We start from the raw sequence: 18,382 nt of genomic DNA on the forward strand, positions 1-18,382 counted from the left end.
ATACTGGACTTAATAGGTTGGAATTCAAATTCTCCTACTGCCACTTTAATAGTTACATGATTTGCGACACGTTACTCCGCCTTTGTGACCCTCAATTTTGTCATCCATAAAATGAGTATAATTAAGATTAAATAATACTCTTAATAAATATCACATAGGTAATAGACAAATGTTATTTGAATCTTAAACCAGGTGAATCTATGTCTTCACAGACTTGCCATCATGGAAATGCACCTTTTTGGATTTGTGACTTTTTGTTTCTTTATTGTAGAGAAATCCACAACTGATGATGAAGTGCAGAAGTCAGACATCTCGTCCAGCAGTCAGGGAGTGATAGAAAAGGAATCCCTGGGACCTCTTCTGTTGGAGGTAGCTGTTCTCACTGAGTCACAAAGTGGTCAGAGTCTTTGGTCTAAGCCAGTTTGGCTTTTTCTTTATCTTTTATGTCTTACTTCCAATTAATAAATTAGAAAACAAAGTAAGTTTTAAAAAACCTTTAATAATTACTTTATTTTGTAACCTATTTTGACAGTTGTGGCTATTTCAGGATAAATGTGAATGATGAATATGAGGACTTTCATGAAGGCCTTCCATGTAGTCAGATGGAAAACTGAAGTCTAGGGGATGGCTTTGCCATTTGTTTCTGGGGTGGTTGGACTTGTGGGTATAAAACATAGAGTCATTTAGCTCGCGAGTGCTATTTGCATGTCTACAAGAGAATTTCACTTTTGAGTAAGGTATGCCTCACTTTATTGCAGTAGTTTAGTTTAGTTTCCTGACTAAAATTTTTAATTGTTTATGTAAACACTGTGAGAAAACTTACTGTTTTAACAATCCTTACCAAACTTTTAAAGTGAAGAACTTTTAAACTTGAATTATTTTGTAATTACTGTGTAATTTTCTCCTCAGCTTTCCCTACCTAATCCTCACTCCCTCTGTTCTCAAGGCAGATGTTTTGTTTCCAGGCAGGCTCATCACCTTAAGTGCTCCCTCTCATACATGAATGTTTAAGGACATATGTGTATGGACACACTCGTTCCCCACAGCGTATGCCTTTCTGTCTGTAGGCCTAGTTTCCTTTGTACACCTATATATAGGTGTGTATGTGTATAAATCATATATAAATAAATGTGAATATATATATATACACATATACACACACATATATATTTTTTTAATTTTTTATTTTTTATAAACATATATTTTTATCCCCAGGGGTACAGGTCTGTGAATCACCAGGTTTACACACTTCACAGCACTCACCAAAGCACATACCCTCCCCAATGTCCGTAACCCCACCCCCTTCTCCCAACCCCCCTCCCCCCAGCAACCCTCAGTTTGTTTTGTGAGATTAAGAGTTGGGAGGGAGACAAACCATAAGTGACTCTTAATCTTACACATGTATTTTTAATCTATTTTGTGTATGCAGTAAATTTTCCTTTTCTTGTCCTACTTGAAGGCCCCCCTTTCTGGTGAAGTCTTTCTTACAATTCAGACTTACACAGATCTCTTTGTTTTCTAGCTCCCTGATGCATTTTTCTCTATTATCCTGACTAAATCCTCTTTTTTTAAAAATCCATAATTCCCTCTGCCAACACTGCTAATGTGAGAATATTCTGAGAATTCAGTTCTTGCTTTTCTACCCCCAGAAATTTCTTGTTTCTTGCTCTTTGCTTTACCTTTCATCTCTGTGGATATGAGACCTAAATACATACCTCTTGGTCTAACCTCTTCACATACTCTGTTCCTATATCTTTAACAGGCTACTGAATATTTTTTGCTCTCCTAATAGCAGTTCCCCCTGTGAAGTGTGTAAACCTGGTGATTCACAGACCTGTACCCCTGGGGATAAAAATATATGTTTATAAAAAATAAAAAATTAAAAAAAAAAAATAAATAAATTGTTCATTTTCCCTCCATGTGACACAAGCACTGTATTACTTACAGTATTGGTCTTAATGATTTTTTTTTTTTAGGGAATGGGCTCATATTTTATAGAACTGTAACATATAAAAGACATAGGCCATTGAAACTGGATAGAAATAACTACCACCTGAGTACGTGCATGCACATATAACTGGGAGAGGGGAGCTAGCCACATGTGATAGCATCTGATAGTTTTTATTCTGTTCTTTTCATAACTTACTAAGTCGATTGCATGACACATGACCTTATTTTGGAAACAGTATTGTAACAAGTATAGTAAAAATGTTAATGGTAGAATCTAGATGGTCAACATTCCAGATGTTCACTACAGAATTCTTTCAACTGCTGTGTTTTAAAATTTTAAAATATAATCTCTTAGAGGAAAATATGTTAAGGAAAGAAAAACACTTTTGGTTCATTTTCAACTTCCATCTCTTTGCCCTGCTGGGTACCTGTAACTGGCCCACTGCTTGGTTACCCTTGGCCTTTCTAGAGAACCTGATCTGTCAGCATTTACTGCCTATCTTCTCTCTCCTACAGGATGTTGGTAGGCTAGACTTTTCAAAACTTCTAGTTTTCCTGTGTGGGTTCTGCCTTCTCAGTGCCCTAAAATTTAAAACTAGCCTCGGGACTCCTTTCAATTCATTAAATATTATATTATTTTCTACATATAATGCCTTTTGAGATACTAATAAGTATAAGGTGTACAGGTTCTTGAGATTTCTGGGCTTCCTGTAGGAAAATGGCGATTATTTAAATCCTAGCTTCATCCCAGGTTCTTGAGAAACCACAGAGATCAACATGGACAGCAAGCAGGTTATCAACAGCCCGAACACAGCACGACTGGAGACAGAGCGTATTACTGCCGCTACTTTACTTTGTATAAACATTCGTTATTGCTGTGTGAGCAAAATCTACAACACTTTAGCACGAAGAGAAAATGACAGGAAAATGTCCACTCAAAGCTACTATAAAAAGAAAATAAAGTAGGAATTATTTCTTTTAGCTGATGAAATTATTACCCTGAAAACCACTGTGGGGGCACCTGGGTGGCTCAGTGGGTTAAAGCCTCTGCCTTCAACTCAGGTCATGATCCCAGGGTCCTGGGATTGAGCCCCACATTGTGGTCTCTGCTAGATAGGGAGCCTGCTTCCCTTCCTCTCTCTGCCTCTCTCTGCCTACTTGTGATCTCTCTGTCAAATAAATAAATAAAATCTTAAAAAAACAAACAAACAAACAAACAAAGCACTGTGAATCCAAGGAAAGCTGTGGCTCAGAGTTGCACATGAGTTAGGTATCATGGGACAAGCAGTTTCAAATAGGAAAAGGCACATCAAATTAGAAATTCTAAAACCTCAGAATAGAAATGTATTTAGGTTCTTGACTTCAGGGAGCTAATAGTATTTTTATTAATGAGCCACAGATATGTGAAACAGATGCAAAATAGAATTACTAACTTTTACAGACTTCATTGCCTCCATCAGCACCTTTTTCTGTGCTGCCTTCTGTGCCCCCAATCTCATCTTCATGGCCTTAAACTTTGTATAGAGTCTAACCCAGGGCAGCCAGGAGAGGTGGTGAAAAACCACCGTGACTCTCCTTGGGTTCATTCAGACTGCAGTCTAGAGCTGCACCATTCAGTAAAATAGCCACTAGCCACACTTGGCTGTTCAAAGTTAAATAAAATGAGAAATTCAGTGCTTCAGCCTCGCCAGCCACATTTAACCTGCTCAGTGCCCACATGTGGTTGGTGACTACTGTACTGGACACACAGATATAGAACTTTCTGCAATGACAGGAAGTTCTCTTTGGCAGCATTGGTCTAGAGGGACTTGCTTAGATGGGAGATGTGCTCATCTAAAAAGTAACCAAATACGAACCATTCTCTGAGAAATTCTCGCCAGCCAGTTTTCCAGTTATTCTTTCCCCTCCCCTTTTAAACATAAAGTAGCATGAGTTAAGAATGAAGATATTGGAGGTAATGTCCTCACATTTAAAGGAAGAGTAGAATTAGACTTGATTTATTCAACAAGTATTTGTTGCTTGACACATAGTAAGTACTCATGCACTTTTTTTTATTGTCCTGATTGTTGCTCTCTGCTGTCTAAAGTCTTTGCCTCTTCTTCAGAGCTCTGCGTTATCTGACTCTAGCTCCTTATCTCCTATTGCTTCCCAAGAAAGATTCTGTTTAGTCATAGTGTCTCGTGCTCGTGCATTCAGGCCTCCTTACCTCACTTTGTTCCACTCCTTAACATTGCTATGTGCCTCTTGACACCATTTACCACTCAGTTCCCCTGCCTTCCTTCATTTAAATTATTTTTATTAACATATAATGTATTATTTGCCCCAGGGGTACAGGTCTGTGAATCACCAGGTTTATACACTTCACAGCACTCACCACAGCACATACCCTCCCCAATGTCTATAACCCAACGACCCTCTCCCTACCCCCCACCCCCCCAGCAACCCTTGGTTTGTGAGATTAAGAGTTTCTTATGGTTTGTCTCCCTCCCAATTCCTTCTTGTTTCATTTTTACCTTCCTTAGCCCCGCCCTGCCTCTCAAATTCCTCATATCAGAGACATCATATGACAATTGTCTTTCTCTGTCAATCCCTCTTTCTTAAAACTCTCTTGCCTCCTTGCCAGAACTCTCTCCTCTCTGGCTACTCCTCAGCCTCTACCTCATATTTCTTTCATCAACTGCCTCTTAAATGTTAGTATCCTTCAGGGTTCTGGCCTTGGCTCCTTTCCTTTTTGTTATTCTGTGCACATTTCCTGGGCAGTTTCATCTACATCTATGTGTCCTCTGATATATTCATGTATGCATGTGCACATGTAAGTATATGTAAATTATCAATTAGGGTTCTTGGTTTTCAGGCAACACCAATGCTGACTAAATTTAGCGCATGTGAATTTATTGGAGTGCTGTTTGGATAGCACAGAACAATCCTTGGAAAAAAGATGAAACCAAGGCATCTTAAGGAGGCTAGGAAGCAGGTACAATACAAATGGTCTCTTAGACACATTTGGGCAGTGCCCTGCTGTTAGAATGAATGCATTCCAGCTCTGTTCATTCTCTCTGCATTTCTCCTCAAGGTTCCCAGTTAGGCTGGAAGTCTCCCAATGGCCTGATTAAGAATCTCATGAGACCTTATTTAATGGGGAAGAAGTAACTCCCCAAAGGAAATCAGATATTCTTTGAAAGGGGAAAAGATGATTGTAGTTAAGAACAAATAAAAAAACAAATGGTATCATATGTACCTGTAAATTGCAAATGTCTATCTTTAGCCCAGATCTCCCTTCAGTTTCTCTTTCACTATGTCTTGCTGCCTTCTGAACATCTCCATCTAAATGTTGCTTAGTCATTTCAAATATAACGTCTTTTTTTTTTTTTTTTAAGAGAAGGAAAGAGAGTGCGGGGGCAGGAGGGGCAGAGAGAGAAAGAGAGAATCTTAAGCAAACTCCATGCCCATTGTGAACCCAATGTGGGGCTCAGGACGCTGAGATCATGACCTGGGCCGAAATCAAGAGTCGGATGCTTCGCCCACTGAGCCACCCAGGCACCCCTCAAATACATTTCTAAAACTAAATTTGTAATCTATCCTCTTACCTCCTGCTTAAAAATGGGGAAAAAAAAGTAAAATAATTAAGAGTACATTTCTTTACTCCTTGATCCCCTTTCTGAGGGAAAGACACTTATCTACCAGAAACCTTACATCATTAATGAAAGATGACCCCAAATCTTCATTCTCAGAGCTGCTAGAGGTCACCAAATACTGTTTGTTCTGCCTATGTCAAATTCTCTCCTATCACTTCCACTGCTGTTGCCTTAATTCAGGCTTTCATTGGAACTGGGGTATCACAATAGCTTTGCAACTGTAATTGCTTCCAGTCTGCTTGCCAGAGCTACTGCCAGAATGATCTTTGTAAAAGCAGATCATGTCATTCTTGTGCTTAAAAACATGGCCTTCAAGAAAATGCCCATTGCCTTTATAATAAACTCCTTATTTTTTTGCTTTTCTTGAAGATTAAAAAAAACACACATTTTACTGGTATATATGACAAAAATATAACAAGTGCATACAAAGAGATTTTGTTTTTAACCTCTGAGCTGTTTCCTCTGTCTTGAATGTCCTTTCCAACCCTCATCCACCTGAGTTACTACTCCGTGTCCTTCAAGACTTGGCTCGGGCATAGTGTGTTTTCCTCCCAGGAGTCTGTACCAGTGACAGTCACCCCTTTGCCCATTTCGAGTGCTTCACTCTGTGCATAAGCTTTTGAATTCCCATTCGTACTGTATAACTATGTGTACTGTGTGTACCTTTTTTTCTCCTTTAGAGACTATGGAATTGTTGAGGATTGTGTGTTTTATCTCCAGGATTTTTGCCTGTTAACTGGCACATAGGTGATAGTGAACCTCGTGGGGTCATGTAAGACCAAGGCCCTGTGAGAAGTCTTGGCCAGTGTGGACCCCTGCTGTGAGACACTTGGGGGGGGTCAGGAGAGAACCCCCCTCAGATTGCTGATGTTGTGCTGAATGGATGGACGCTTATTGTCTGTACATAGCTCAGTGGAAGACTGGATGCCAGGGCATGGAGAAACAGGAAGATTCCTTCCCAGAAGCACACTTGGAAGTTAATTATACGCACAACATATGAGGGAAAGTTGTAGAATAAGAGCGAGTATCAGCAGATTATATTAGTCAGTCATACTTGAAGAAATTAGAGATGTTTGTATATTCATAGAAATAGTCTTAAAGAATATCCCCTGAAATGTTACCAGTTTCTTGGGGGTGAGATTCCAGCAGATCTTGTACTATTTCATTTTCATACTTAAGCAATTTTTTAAGTACATATATAAATTGTAATTAAAAAACAAGAACAAAAAAAAGGCATTTCCAGCAAGAGACAGGCTGTCTGCATCCCAGGCGTAGGGTCAGCAGGACAACTCTGCAACCACGAGGGAGCCTTTGTGGACCTGTTTTCCCAGCCAGCCTTTTCTGGGGAAGCTCAAAAGAAACATGATGCCCCAGACTTCACAGAGGAAACGGCAAGTCTATGTAACTGAGGCCAGATAGAGACCTGGTGAAAGTTCTGCTCTCCCTGTAAGGCTGATCAGTTGCATATTCCAGAGGCCAGTTACTAGAATAACTTCCCAGCCTGGCAGTGAAGTCAGGTACAGTCAATGGGAAGAGAACTTGGAGAAGCCCCAGTAGGTCTGTGGAAAGGATACTACAGGGATTCCAGCCCTACTACAATGAAGGAGAGCTTTTAAGTCCCTTGGATTTTAAAAATGCAGCAAATAGTCCGGGTGAATCCGAAGGTCTTTCTGGTGCTGGATGCTGAGCCCACCGTTGGCTAATCTTCAGACTGGACAGAAATGACCCCAGAAATGGGTCTTGTTCTCTCCCCTTCCCTCTGCAGGTAACAGGCAACTTCCAGAGATACCAGAGACAGACATGGAAAGTGAAGAAAGCAAGGGAGAGAGTAGCTGTGGCTTTGAGGATAAACAGGGTCACTGGGGAGGCAGAGAGGGAGGAACCAAGAAGGATGCCCTGAAAAGGGAGAAGGTAGGGTGCCTGGGTGACTCAGTGGCTTAAAGCCTCTGCCTTCGGCTCAGGTCATGATCCCAGGGCCCTGGGATTGAGCTCCGCATCAGGCTCTCTGCTCAGCAGGGAGCCTGCTTCCTCCTCTCTCTCTCTGCCTGCCTCTCTGCCCACTTGTGATTTCTGTCAAATAAATAAATAAAATCTTTAAAAAAAAAAAGGGGGGGGTGGGGAGAAGGTAGTGCCAAAGAGGCTGAGTAGTGTGGTCTTTGCCATAGGTTCTCCATGGAACAACCAGGTTTTGCTTGCTGGTCTTTGATGTCAATATCAATACTGTTTCTTGCTCTAAACTATGACACTTAGTTATACCTGCACTGTTCTTTATTAAACTCCTTTAAGAGACCAAAAATAAAATAAATTAAGTGAAATTGCATTTATGCTGCTTCAGTTAATAGCTAAGAACAATTTAAATAATTTTCAGGTCTACTTTTTAAAAATTGATATATCTGTATTTCCATTGTTCTATTTTCACATAAACTGCAAAGCAAATGATGTATTGATCACCTGCTATGAAATTTATAGCTAATCTGACTTATAGAAACAGAAAAACAGCCAGTTAGAAATGAGGGTGCTTTTCTGTGCTCTTCTACACATGAAATAGGTCAGCAAAGGGTTTATCTAGGAGTGAGGTTTTTTAGATCATTAATCACATCCCTAGGTTTTTATTGAAATTCCATCTTCCTTGATCTCAAGCAGTGATTCTTCCAAAGTAATCAAAAGGTGTTGCATTTTCACATTAAAAAAAAAAAAATGAGTTTAAACCCTACTGAAACTGGAAGATTTTTGAGTAGGTAAAAAGTCCTGTTTTAAAATTTTTAAACTGAGAAGAGAATTCTTACAAATAATTTTTATCATTTTGGTGACAAAATCGCAACTACAGTAACATTTCAAAACTTGCATTTTCACCTGCTGTCTCTGTAGTGTAAATGTCTTCTTGAAAGGAAATCTACTTCTTACTCACTGTTTAAATGTTATCTTGACCCTGGAGGGACAAAATTAAGTGTGTTTGTTATTTGGAAAACATCTGCTAGGTAACTTACTATCACAACCACTCATCGTCATAGAAGAGGTTAGCAAATTTGGGACACTTGCCTTTTTTAAAAAGAAAAATGAATAGCCAATGACACTGTTAGCTCTTTTAAGAATTTTGCCGCAGATAACTAGCACACTTATGTGTGTGATACAGAGGATTTTCATGGTCATTTTACATCTTTTATAGAATCCTGTACATGTTCTACTTTCTAAAGATCTTGTCTTTACTGCTTATACATATCCTATAGCAAGTAAATTGCAATATGTTACAATAAGTGGAACGATTACAAATAAGCCACGTGCCACTGTCAGCCACTGAATTCTGGATCTTCTCTCCAGATTCCCTGGTTTGTGATATGTGACTGTCTGGACTGAGTTGAGGTATCAGGGTGTCAGTATGGTTTATTAAGCTTAACTTCTTTATTTTTTAGATTACACTATAAACAGAGATTCTGACTTTTTCCCTCCATCTCTAGGATTTAATGCTCTCCTTAGGGCATACTATATTTCTTTTTTGAGACCCCCTAGCTCTGTATCAGAGCATAGGAGGCCCTCAGATTTGACTCTTACCTACCTCTCCAAACTTATTTCTTGGCATGAGCCTGTCTTGTACCATGTACTCCAGCCAACTCCAAACTGCTTTTTTTGTTCCTTAATGTGCCACATTGTCCCCTCTGCCTAGAATGTTATTCTCTTATTCCTCTTCCGCTCCTCCACTATGTTCTGTAGAACTCAGGGGTCTGTAAAGAGCCTCTCTATGTCTCTCAACCCAACCTCAAGTTAGGTATCTTTCTTTGTGCTCATCGAGTATTTGGTGTATGACTCTGACGCTGCATTACTGGTATTTTATTATATTTATGCCTCTCTACCACCATACCCCAAGTTCTTTGAGGGTAGAGACCAGGTCTTAACCTATAGTTTAGAGATGTTTATGACTACGTTAATACCAGTTACTTGCTTCACATCTGCTACCATAAAGTTTCTCTCTGAGAGAGAGGGTTGATACACTCACTCATGCCTGTGAAGATTACTGTATAGTCTGTTTTAAAATCCTGCCCCTTCTACAGAAAACATGCAATATTAAATCTTCTATTCAGGCTCCCTTTTTCTTTTAACTTGATATATATTTCTGATCTCTTTTTCAATAGAGATATGTATATGTTTATTTTTCTTTTATTTTATTAACCTCCTAATCTTTTTTTTTTTTTTTTTTTTTTTTGGCTTTGCAGGCTTTGGATGGATTTTTCTTTGTTGTGAACTGTGAAGGGAGAATTGTGTTTGTGTCAGAGAATGTGACCAGCTACTTGGGTTACAATCAGGAGGAATTAATGAATACCAGTGTCTACAGCATACTACATGTGGGGGATCATGCGGAATTTGTGAAGAATCTGCTCCCCAAATCACTAGGTATAAAACAATGTTTTTTGAAAAGAATATGAACTCTCTGTAGCTTTCTTTTCCATTATGCAATTATTATATTTGTAGTACATAGTATTATTCTAGAATATGTTATAACATATTAAAAATATTTAAATTTCATTTCGGCCTGATATGTAAATATGAAGAGAGAGTATCCTCAAATAGTTGATAGAGAGCACTCCTTTTATCCTCATCCTCTCGCTATGCCCTAGTCATATGACAGTAGGAAGAAGCAGAGCAGTCAGCTGCCTTGCCACGAGAAGCTCCTGCTTGAAATTACCTTTGTTTTCAATTTTGATTATGTCCAAGAAAGAGACAAATGTATATCCTTCCCACCACCCTGCTCCAAAGATAAAAAGGAGGGAGGGAGGAAGGAAGGGGAAAATATTCTGTCATATTATGTATGGATTAAAATGAACATTTTTGGATATAAGTGGTTTCAACTCAGAAGTTTCCAGTATGGTTGGACAGATTGTTTGCTGACAAAGGAGCCCAGCTGAGAGGACGGATGGGGTCTGATTTCCAACCTCTGTTCCATTTGCTAAACCCTGTGCCTGTTGCTTAGCCTGTGCGTGCGCTAAAGTAAGGGGAGGGCCTTGAGTAGAAATTCTGTATAACTAAACTACACATGCAAATAAAATGTTATCTGTAGCTCTTTATTTTCTATACTGTTCACTCAATAGAATGGAAGTTTTATTTCTTCTTTGAAAAAGAGTAGTGTGTTTATGGTACCTGAGGGCCTGAAATGATTATTTCTATTAAAATCACTAGTTTGATATTTGAATTATCAAGGGGTCTTCTGTGTTTTGTTACAGAATTTTAGAGCATGAATGACTTGAGAGATAATATAGCAGATTCCTTTATTTTAAAGATGGTACAAAGATAAAGTAATTAACCTAAACCTCACCGCTTGCTCATAACAAAACCAAGACTCCTTCCTCCAGTATAGGTTTGTTTCCATGATTTCCTCTAACAGTTACAGGCTGATGAGATACTAAAAAGGAAGGAGGTTCAGTGCAGAGGATAAAGTAAGAAAACTGTCGCAAATAGCAAGAGAAGAGCCTTAAAAACCCTCTTACTGCCACCATGGTTTGAATAGAACATTGTTAACTGGGCAGTAGTGACCCATCACACAGTGATGATTACATGAAATATACAGACATCTTTTCTATAACTGAATTCAGTTTTTTAATACCAAATCAGGCAACATTTATGTTTTAACAATCATTTTTATATAATAACTTACTTTTTTAGTTTTTTAGAGAGGGAGGAAGTGAGGCAGAGGGGTACAGAGAGAGAGCGGAAATCTTTTTTTTTTTTTTTCCAAAGATTTTATTTATTTATTTGACAGAAATCACAAGTAGGCAGAGAGGCAGGCAGAGAGAGGAAGGGAAGCAGGCCTCCGGCTGAGCAGAGAGCCCAATGCAGGGCTCAATCCCAGGATCCCAGGATCATGACCTGAGCCAACTGCAGAGGCTTTAACCACTGAGCCACCCAGGCACCCTGAAAGAGCAAGAGTCTTAAGCAGGTTCCATGCCCAGTGAGGAGCCCGACACTGGACTTGATCTCACGACCCTGAGATCATGACCTGAACTGAAATCAAAAGCTTAACCAACTGAGCCAACCAGGCATCCCAATTTTTATGTAATAACTTATTGACTATCCACTATATTTGCGGGTGAGAAGAATGGTTTGTGAAAAGAATGGTCATTAAGAAGCCAAGGTTGGTCTCTTTCTAGTTTAAATATTTTTTTGAGTCACAGTCTCCTTTGAGAAACTTTGAATCCTCTCCCCAAAAAGGTGCACATTTTGACAAGCCCATCCTTAAGAATACATACCTGCCAGGTTAAAACTCCTGCTTCACAATGGGTCTCTGGTTTCCAATCATTTTTTCATTTCCAGGGTGTAACAGAAACAAATAGAAAAGTGCATTAATTAACTGCTATAAAAAAATCTGAGTAAGAGTGTGAGCTATTATTTTTTGTCTTTAACTTTTTTTAAAGACTGCTAAAGAATTAGGAATACGTTAGGTCTTATTTTTGAGGGGGGGACATCCTATACAATCTCTTAGAAATTTTGCACTTTTTGTAATTGGTAGACATTAAGATTTGCTAAGGAAGATAAGTATCCTGTTGCCTCAGGATAATGTTAAATGCGAAGAGATCTGTCTTTAATCTGAATATCTAATAAAGCAGATGGCTAAATGTATGTCTTTGTATCCTCAGAGTTCTTCACCCTATTCGCAGACATATAATCAGTTTTTCTTCCATAGTAAATGGAGTTCCGTGGCCTCAGGAGGCAACACGACGAAACAGCCATACCTTTAACTGCAGGATGCTAATTCACCCTCCAGATGAGCCAGGCACCGAGAACCAAGAAGCGTGCCAGCGCTATGAAGTCATGCAGTGCTTCACTGTGTCACAGCCAAAATCAATTCAAGAGGATGGAGAAGGTAAAACAAAGGGTGATTTTAAGGGCTTTGCTCGCTTTTTCCATGGCTTTAAAGATCAGGGAGGTAATTGATTATAAACAGCCTTTTTCAGATAATAATTTTGGCTACTATATTATGCATCATAGTGGTGATTCAGCTTACTGTGTTATTTCCCAAAACTTAAGAAAGTTGCCAACATCTAGAATCACCCCTTTAAAATGCCCCCACGCTCTCGGTTTTAAGCTGGCATTCCCACTAAAATGTCAAATTCAAACCAACTTGCTGCCTAGAAATAAGAGACGTAGCTAACTGCTGCCAGTTGGAAATGTACCAGATGCAGCAGGCTGTTGAACAGCTCTGATTTTTAGAAAGTTTCAAGTTTAGAGTGTGGGGAACATTGGAGAATAGAGTTAGCATTTTTGAGGCCATACAAGGTAATTTACAAGAAGAAAGCGTATGAGCAGAAGAAAACACAGCTGAAGCTCTAATACGAACATGGTATCAACATGGCATTCGTCAAGTATATGATAGAGGATGAGTTCTGCACGTGAGCCAGTCTGAGCTAAGTAAAGAGCACCACAAACTGGAAACTGGAGTAAGGACTGGGGAAGGTAGAAGAGGAGAAATTAATCAGATACAAAGAAGGCCATGCATGTAGCAGGTTTCACCTGCAAATGGGTGCCACAGTCAACTGAGGATTTTTTACAAAATACACATGCCAGTGCCAGTCTGTCTGATATGATCGAAGTTCATGTTCAGCTGTGTAGCACTCAAAAATATTGGAAATGGGACTTCGAAAAAATTTGGTTACCAGCAATTTTATTTCTAGTATTATATTATTAGATCAGAGTGACTCCAGTATTGGGTCCTATAACATGTGTTGTTTTATGGAAACCATTAATGGAAAATGATGGATGTGAACTGTTTTCTGCCCTCTCTTCTTCAACTTCCCTTTCTTGTTTTGGCAGATTTCCAGTCATGTTTGATTTGTATTGCACGGCGATTACCTCGGCCTCCAGCTATTACAGGTGTAGAATCCTTTATGACCAAGCAAGATACTACAGGTATTTACTGCAGAATTCAGAATTTACATCCAAAATTTTGTGTCCTTCTGTTGTCTGCTATTCAGCTTCTGGTCACTCGTCTTAAACAGAATACATTTTAAATGATGGTCTTGATCCTGGGCACTTTATATTTCATTGTATTAATTTTTTTTTTTAAGATTCTACTTTTAAGTAATCTCTATTCAGCATCAGACTCAGCCTCACAACTCCAAGATCAAGAGTCACATGCTCCCCCAACCAAGCCAGCCAGGCACCCCATTTATCTTGTGCATTCTAGATGTTGTAATCATTGTCATGGGCAGGGCGCTGGGGAGAACATTATAACTATTCACATACTGTTTTGGTTATAAATTATTTTTCATAATCATGGAATAAGATTCTTAAAGAAATTTGGCAAGGTAGATGTACATATAATTATTTTTAAATGGTGCTTTTAAAATTATGCTTCAGTGGATCTGGCTATTTCTTTTTCCTCTCCTCTTTTTCTTTAAATGTATTCAGCACATACTGATTAAGTGCCTGGAAGTGCCTGTCACTGGGTGTGAGATGGGAAAAGGCAAACCAATAGGGAGAACCTGTTTTTAAATTAGCTGGTGAACCAGTGCCTATCGGAGGAGCTGATATTGAGCCCTAAGCTCCAAAAGATGAGGAGGAGCCAACTCGCAAAGTGTGGAAGGGGCGGCAAGGAGGGTCACGGTGCAGCCTGAGAGCTCCTGATTGAGGAAGGAGAGCTAGCTGCAGAGGCCTGTGGGAAAACAGACAAGTGCATGAGAGGAACCGAAAGAAGGGCAGCAGTGCCCAAAAGTGAGTGCCAGGAAGGAAGGCCCTCTTTATAAAGGCCTGCTTCATATTTGATTTTTAGCCAAAACAAATTGTTATTGTCCTTTACAATTTTCTATAGTATTTTTCATATGTTATATAATCCTATCTTCACTTTAACACATCAAGTTTCATACTTTCACATCAGAGTTACTTAGGTATCAACTACTTCTCTCTTTTTAAAATAAGGATAGATATCTCAGAGACATTTTTTAGCAGATCAAGATTTTAAAAATCATTTCTACTGGATTTTATTCTTCGTGAAAGTTTAGGTTTAAAAATACTTTTTGACCCTTACCATTATTTATAACATTTATTAATATTTGTTACAATATTTACTAGTTTTTTAGTCCCAGAAACTTAATATTCCTATTGTGTGCTTTCATTCTTGTGTTTTTAAAGATAAGCTCCCAGCTGCTCTTACTGAAGAGTAGGTGGGGATAAATTAGCATGAATAATAGAGTATAGTAAAGAGAATGTCTAGGACTTGGAGATACAGCATCTGCGCATGGTAATTATCCTTTACCATAACTTTCTTCCTTCCCTTTTGAGTCTACCATCTACATGTCCTTTTCCATTTCCCACCCATGTACAGCTCTGGAAAAACTGAATAATCTTTATTAAAAACCAAAAATACTAATGCATGGGGAAGAATAGGGTTTACTGAAAAATATAACTGGTCTTTTGCGTCCATAAAACCAAGTAAGGGCTTGTGAGCAGAATGAAAGCTTGCTGGAAAGAGTGGAAGTCAGGTCACTGAATAAATGTGGGAGATGAAGGAGGCCTGAAATTTATGAGGATAATTTAGGAACAGTGTATTTCAGCTTCTCCTCATATTGCATTTCTATACATTGAATCTTAAATTGGATTTTTTAAAAATTTATTTGAGAGAGAGAGAGAGAGCATTACAAGCAAGGCGAGAGGCAGAGGGAGAGGGAGAGAAGCAGACTCTGCTTCTGCTTCATGACCAGAACTAAAATCAAAAGTCAGACCCTTAACTGACTGAGCCACTCAGGTGCCCCGTAAATTGGATTATTTTAAAGAAGACTATATTTTCCCATAGGAATAATGTTATTACTGGTAGTTTTGTTCCTGACCAAGGACCCAGCATTAAAATCTTAGATGTACCTGATTTTAAAGTAGATGTGTATAAATTTAAAAATTAAGCTCTGAATCAAATAATAATTATAAATCTAGAGAGAACCTCAGAGATCATGGACTCTAGCCCACTCATTTTACAAAGGATAGAATGGTGCCTTTCCAAAACCATACAGCTAATTGGTGAGAACAGACATCGATAGGCCCTAATATATAGCTCTTCCTTTATATTGCATTGCCTTCTACCAAAGCACTATTACAAGGACATCACTGTACTGTACACACTTATTACATAGAAGATACCAGAGGAAATGTAAAATATAAAAAAAATAGAAAGGTGGCAAAGAAATATAAAGTGTTCTTAAAATGTAAATAACATTTTATTGTATCATCAAAATATATCATTGATTTAGATAAAAAAATAATAAACCAGTTGCAATAAGTATTAGATATTTAATTCCTTAAATTTTAGTAGTACTTTTAACTCTCCATAGAGTTACATCACTTTTAAAAGTGGTTCCCATCCCTTAAAAAAAAAAAAAATCATCTGCCAAGAAATGTTGAACAGTGGCTTACTAGTTGGATTGGTTAGTTAAACTTTTCTCTAGCAAGCAGAGGACTCGAAATCAACCCATTCATGATCCTCTTCTAAGATAGTCACTGCGTTACCTAGTCATTTGTTACCATTGCTGATAATTTAATCACTTTCTCTCCTCTGATCATGCAGTTCTAGGCTCTTGCTTTCTTGTGGTTAGTACTGACATGAACACCTACCCCTCCCTTTGTCATTGCATCTGAGGAGCATAGTTGTGTGTGAAGACCCTGTGACAATCAATTCTCAGCTATAACCAACTCTTGACCTCTGATGTAATAAGAGACAAAGATTAAATAATTATAATTCTTAGAAAATCCAGAATTGTTTGTAATTACAGCCAAGTGTTCACCAGGCTTTTCCCAAATCATTCTTAAATAACAAAATTCCTTTAAGTTTAAATTTTTTTTCTTTCTACCATTTACATTTACGCCAAGACTTGGGCAACAGCCTTATCAGACTGATTCAGATGTATCAGATTCAAGACCCTGAGTTAAAGAAGCCTAATAAATTCCAGGCAAGCCAAGTGTAATACATAAAGAAGGAATTAGTTAAAATGAGGATGCACAAATAGTACAACAGATTTGAGTCTGTTGTGAGAAGAGGGAAGATAAGGAAAAAAATCAGCAATTCACCAAAGAGGAAAAAATGAAAAATTCTCAACCTCATTCATTGGAAAGTACAAATTTAGATCATAAACATTTTCCAGCTACTAATTGTAAAAAATAAAGAAGCCTGACAATACCCCAAGTGATGGAGAGGATGTTGGATTAAGAGTAGCTCTTATATAAGTTTCTGGGGAACAGTTTAATGTTATAAAGTTGAATATTCACATAACCTATGACTCAGCAGTTCTGTCCTATGTCTGTACGCTAGAGAAGCTGTCACACACATGCACCATGGAAAATGTAGATAGTGTTCACAGCAGCATTCATTGTAATATCAAAAAACGGGATACAATTTAGATGTTTCTTGACGGGAGAATGTAAAAACAGAGGGATGTGACATGTGAGGAGTACACACATAATGGAATGGAATAGGTAATATTCCAGTTCTGAAGTTGGTTGGTGGGTTTGCAAGTTTTCATTTATTAATCTAACTCTATACATGTATATATCTTGCCTATATTATTTTGTGTTAATATAAGATTGCATAAAAATCTGGATAATCCCAAACTGGATTAATTGGCCCCTGGTTAACTAAGGAATAATTTACCTGAATTCTTCCAGAGCCATCTAGGAAATTTGTTGAAGTACGGTAATAATAGCAAGTCACTACTACGGTTTATGAAGCATATATTCTGTGTGTAGAATATCTAGCCAATCTTAATGCTGTTATGTTTTTTCTGATTTAACTTTGATTGCCTTCAGTCTTTGTTAAATGAAGTGTTATCTACAGCCCAAGAAGAGGTAGAAAAGGAAAGTTTTGCTTACTTTCTTATATTCTCTTCACTTAGTTACTGGAAATTAATTTAAACCAAAATGATGTATTTCATCTCTGTCTCTCCTTTCCCAATAAATTATCTAGTCATTAGTAGACAGAGAGTAGAATCCAGAGAGCAAACCAGAGGAGTTCAATTTGCATTAGTCTCTGCAGCTTCAGGTCCTTATGGCATGACTTTAATACTTGACTGGGATTGAATTTTAGAATATGAGATGCTAATACACACTCCAAGGCCAAAACAGTTTTTTATTATCATGTAAGTGATACACTCTGTTACCATATGTAATAAAAAAAATTTTTTTTAAGATTTTATTTATTTATTTGACAGAGATTACAAGTAGGCAGAGAGGCAGGAGAGGGAGAGAGGAGGAAGCAGGCTCCCCGCTGAGCAGAGAGCCCGATGTGGGGCTCCATCCCATGACCCTGAGATCATGACCTGAGCCGAAGGAAGAGGCTTTAACCCACTGAGCCACCATATGTAATAAAAATTAATAGTGTTTATTAATGCTTCTGTCCATAAGCATTTAGGGGCAGAAACAAATTTCTTAGATGTAGTTGTCGATTTTGAAATATGGGTGACTTATATGAAGAGGCTATCACAAATGGAAACTTTCATTCTTCATGTAGGTAAAATCATCTCTATTGATACTAGTTCCCTGAGAGCTGCTGGCAGAACTGGCTGGGAAGATTTAGTGAGGAAATGCATCTATGCTTTTTTCCAACCTCAGGGCAGAGAACCATCTTATGCCAGACAACTGTTTCAAGAAGGTAAAGTTTTCTTCTCATAATGATTTTCATTAACCTTGCTTTTTATTAATACTGAAGTAATTTACATAGAACTTATGGCTTGATAAGTATTTTCTCCAAATTACAGTTTTTGCAATAATCGGTTTTAGGAAAGGAAGAAATGGGTAAGCAAAGTAATTCATGAGTGGATCCTGAATTTGGGATG

General features: G+C 38.2%; 1 protein-coding gene across 6 annotated transcripts in view; it reads left to right on the forward strand.

Annotated features, from left to right (window-relative positions):
- The window catches only part of NCOA1 (nuclear receptor coactivator 1), a 237,210-nt gene that overhangs the window by 158,098 nt on the left and 60,730 nt on the right, over nucleotides 1–18,382 (forward strand). For all 6 annotated transcript variants that reach the window (XM_059405242.1, XM_059405246.1, XM_059405243.1 and 3 more), the window contains 5 exons: nucleotides 272–369; nucleotides 9,794–9,971; nucleotides 12,256–12,435; nucleotides 13,383–13,478; nucleotides 18,058–18,198. In XM_059405242.1, coding sequence (XP_059261225.1) covers nucleotides 272–369; nucleotides 9,794–9,971; nucleotides 12,256–12,435; nucleotides 13,383–13,478; nucleotides 18,058–18,198 — 693 coding nt within the window. The remainder of the gene's footprint in view (nucleotides 1–271; nucleotides 370–9,793; nucleotides 9,972–12,255; nucleotides 12,436–13,382; nucleotides 13,479–18,057; nucleotides 18,199–18,382) is intronic.

The sequence above is a fragment of the Mustela nigripes genome, chromosome 7, assembly GCF_022355385.1.
Source record: "Mustela nigripes isolate SB6536 chromosome 7, MUSNIG.SB6536, whole genome shotgun sequence".
NCBI lineage: Eukaryota > Metazoa > Chordata > Mammalia > Carnivora > Mustelidae > Mustela > Mustela nigripes.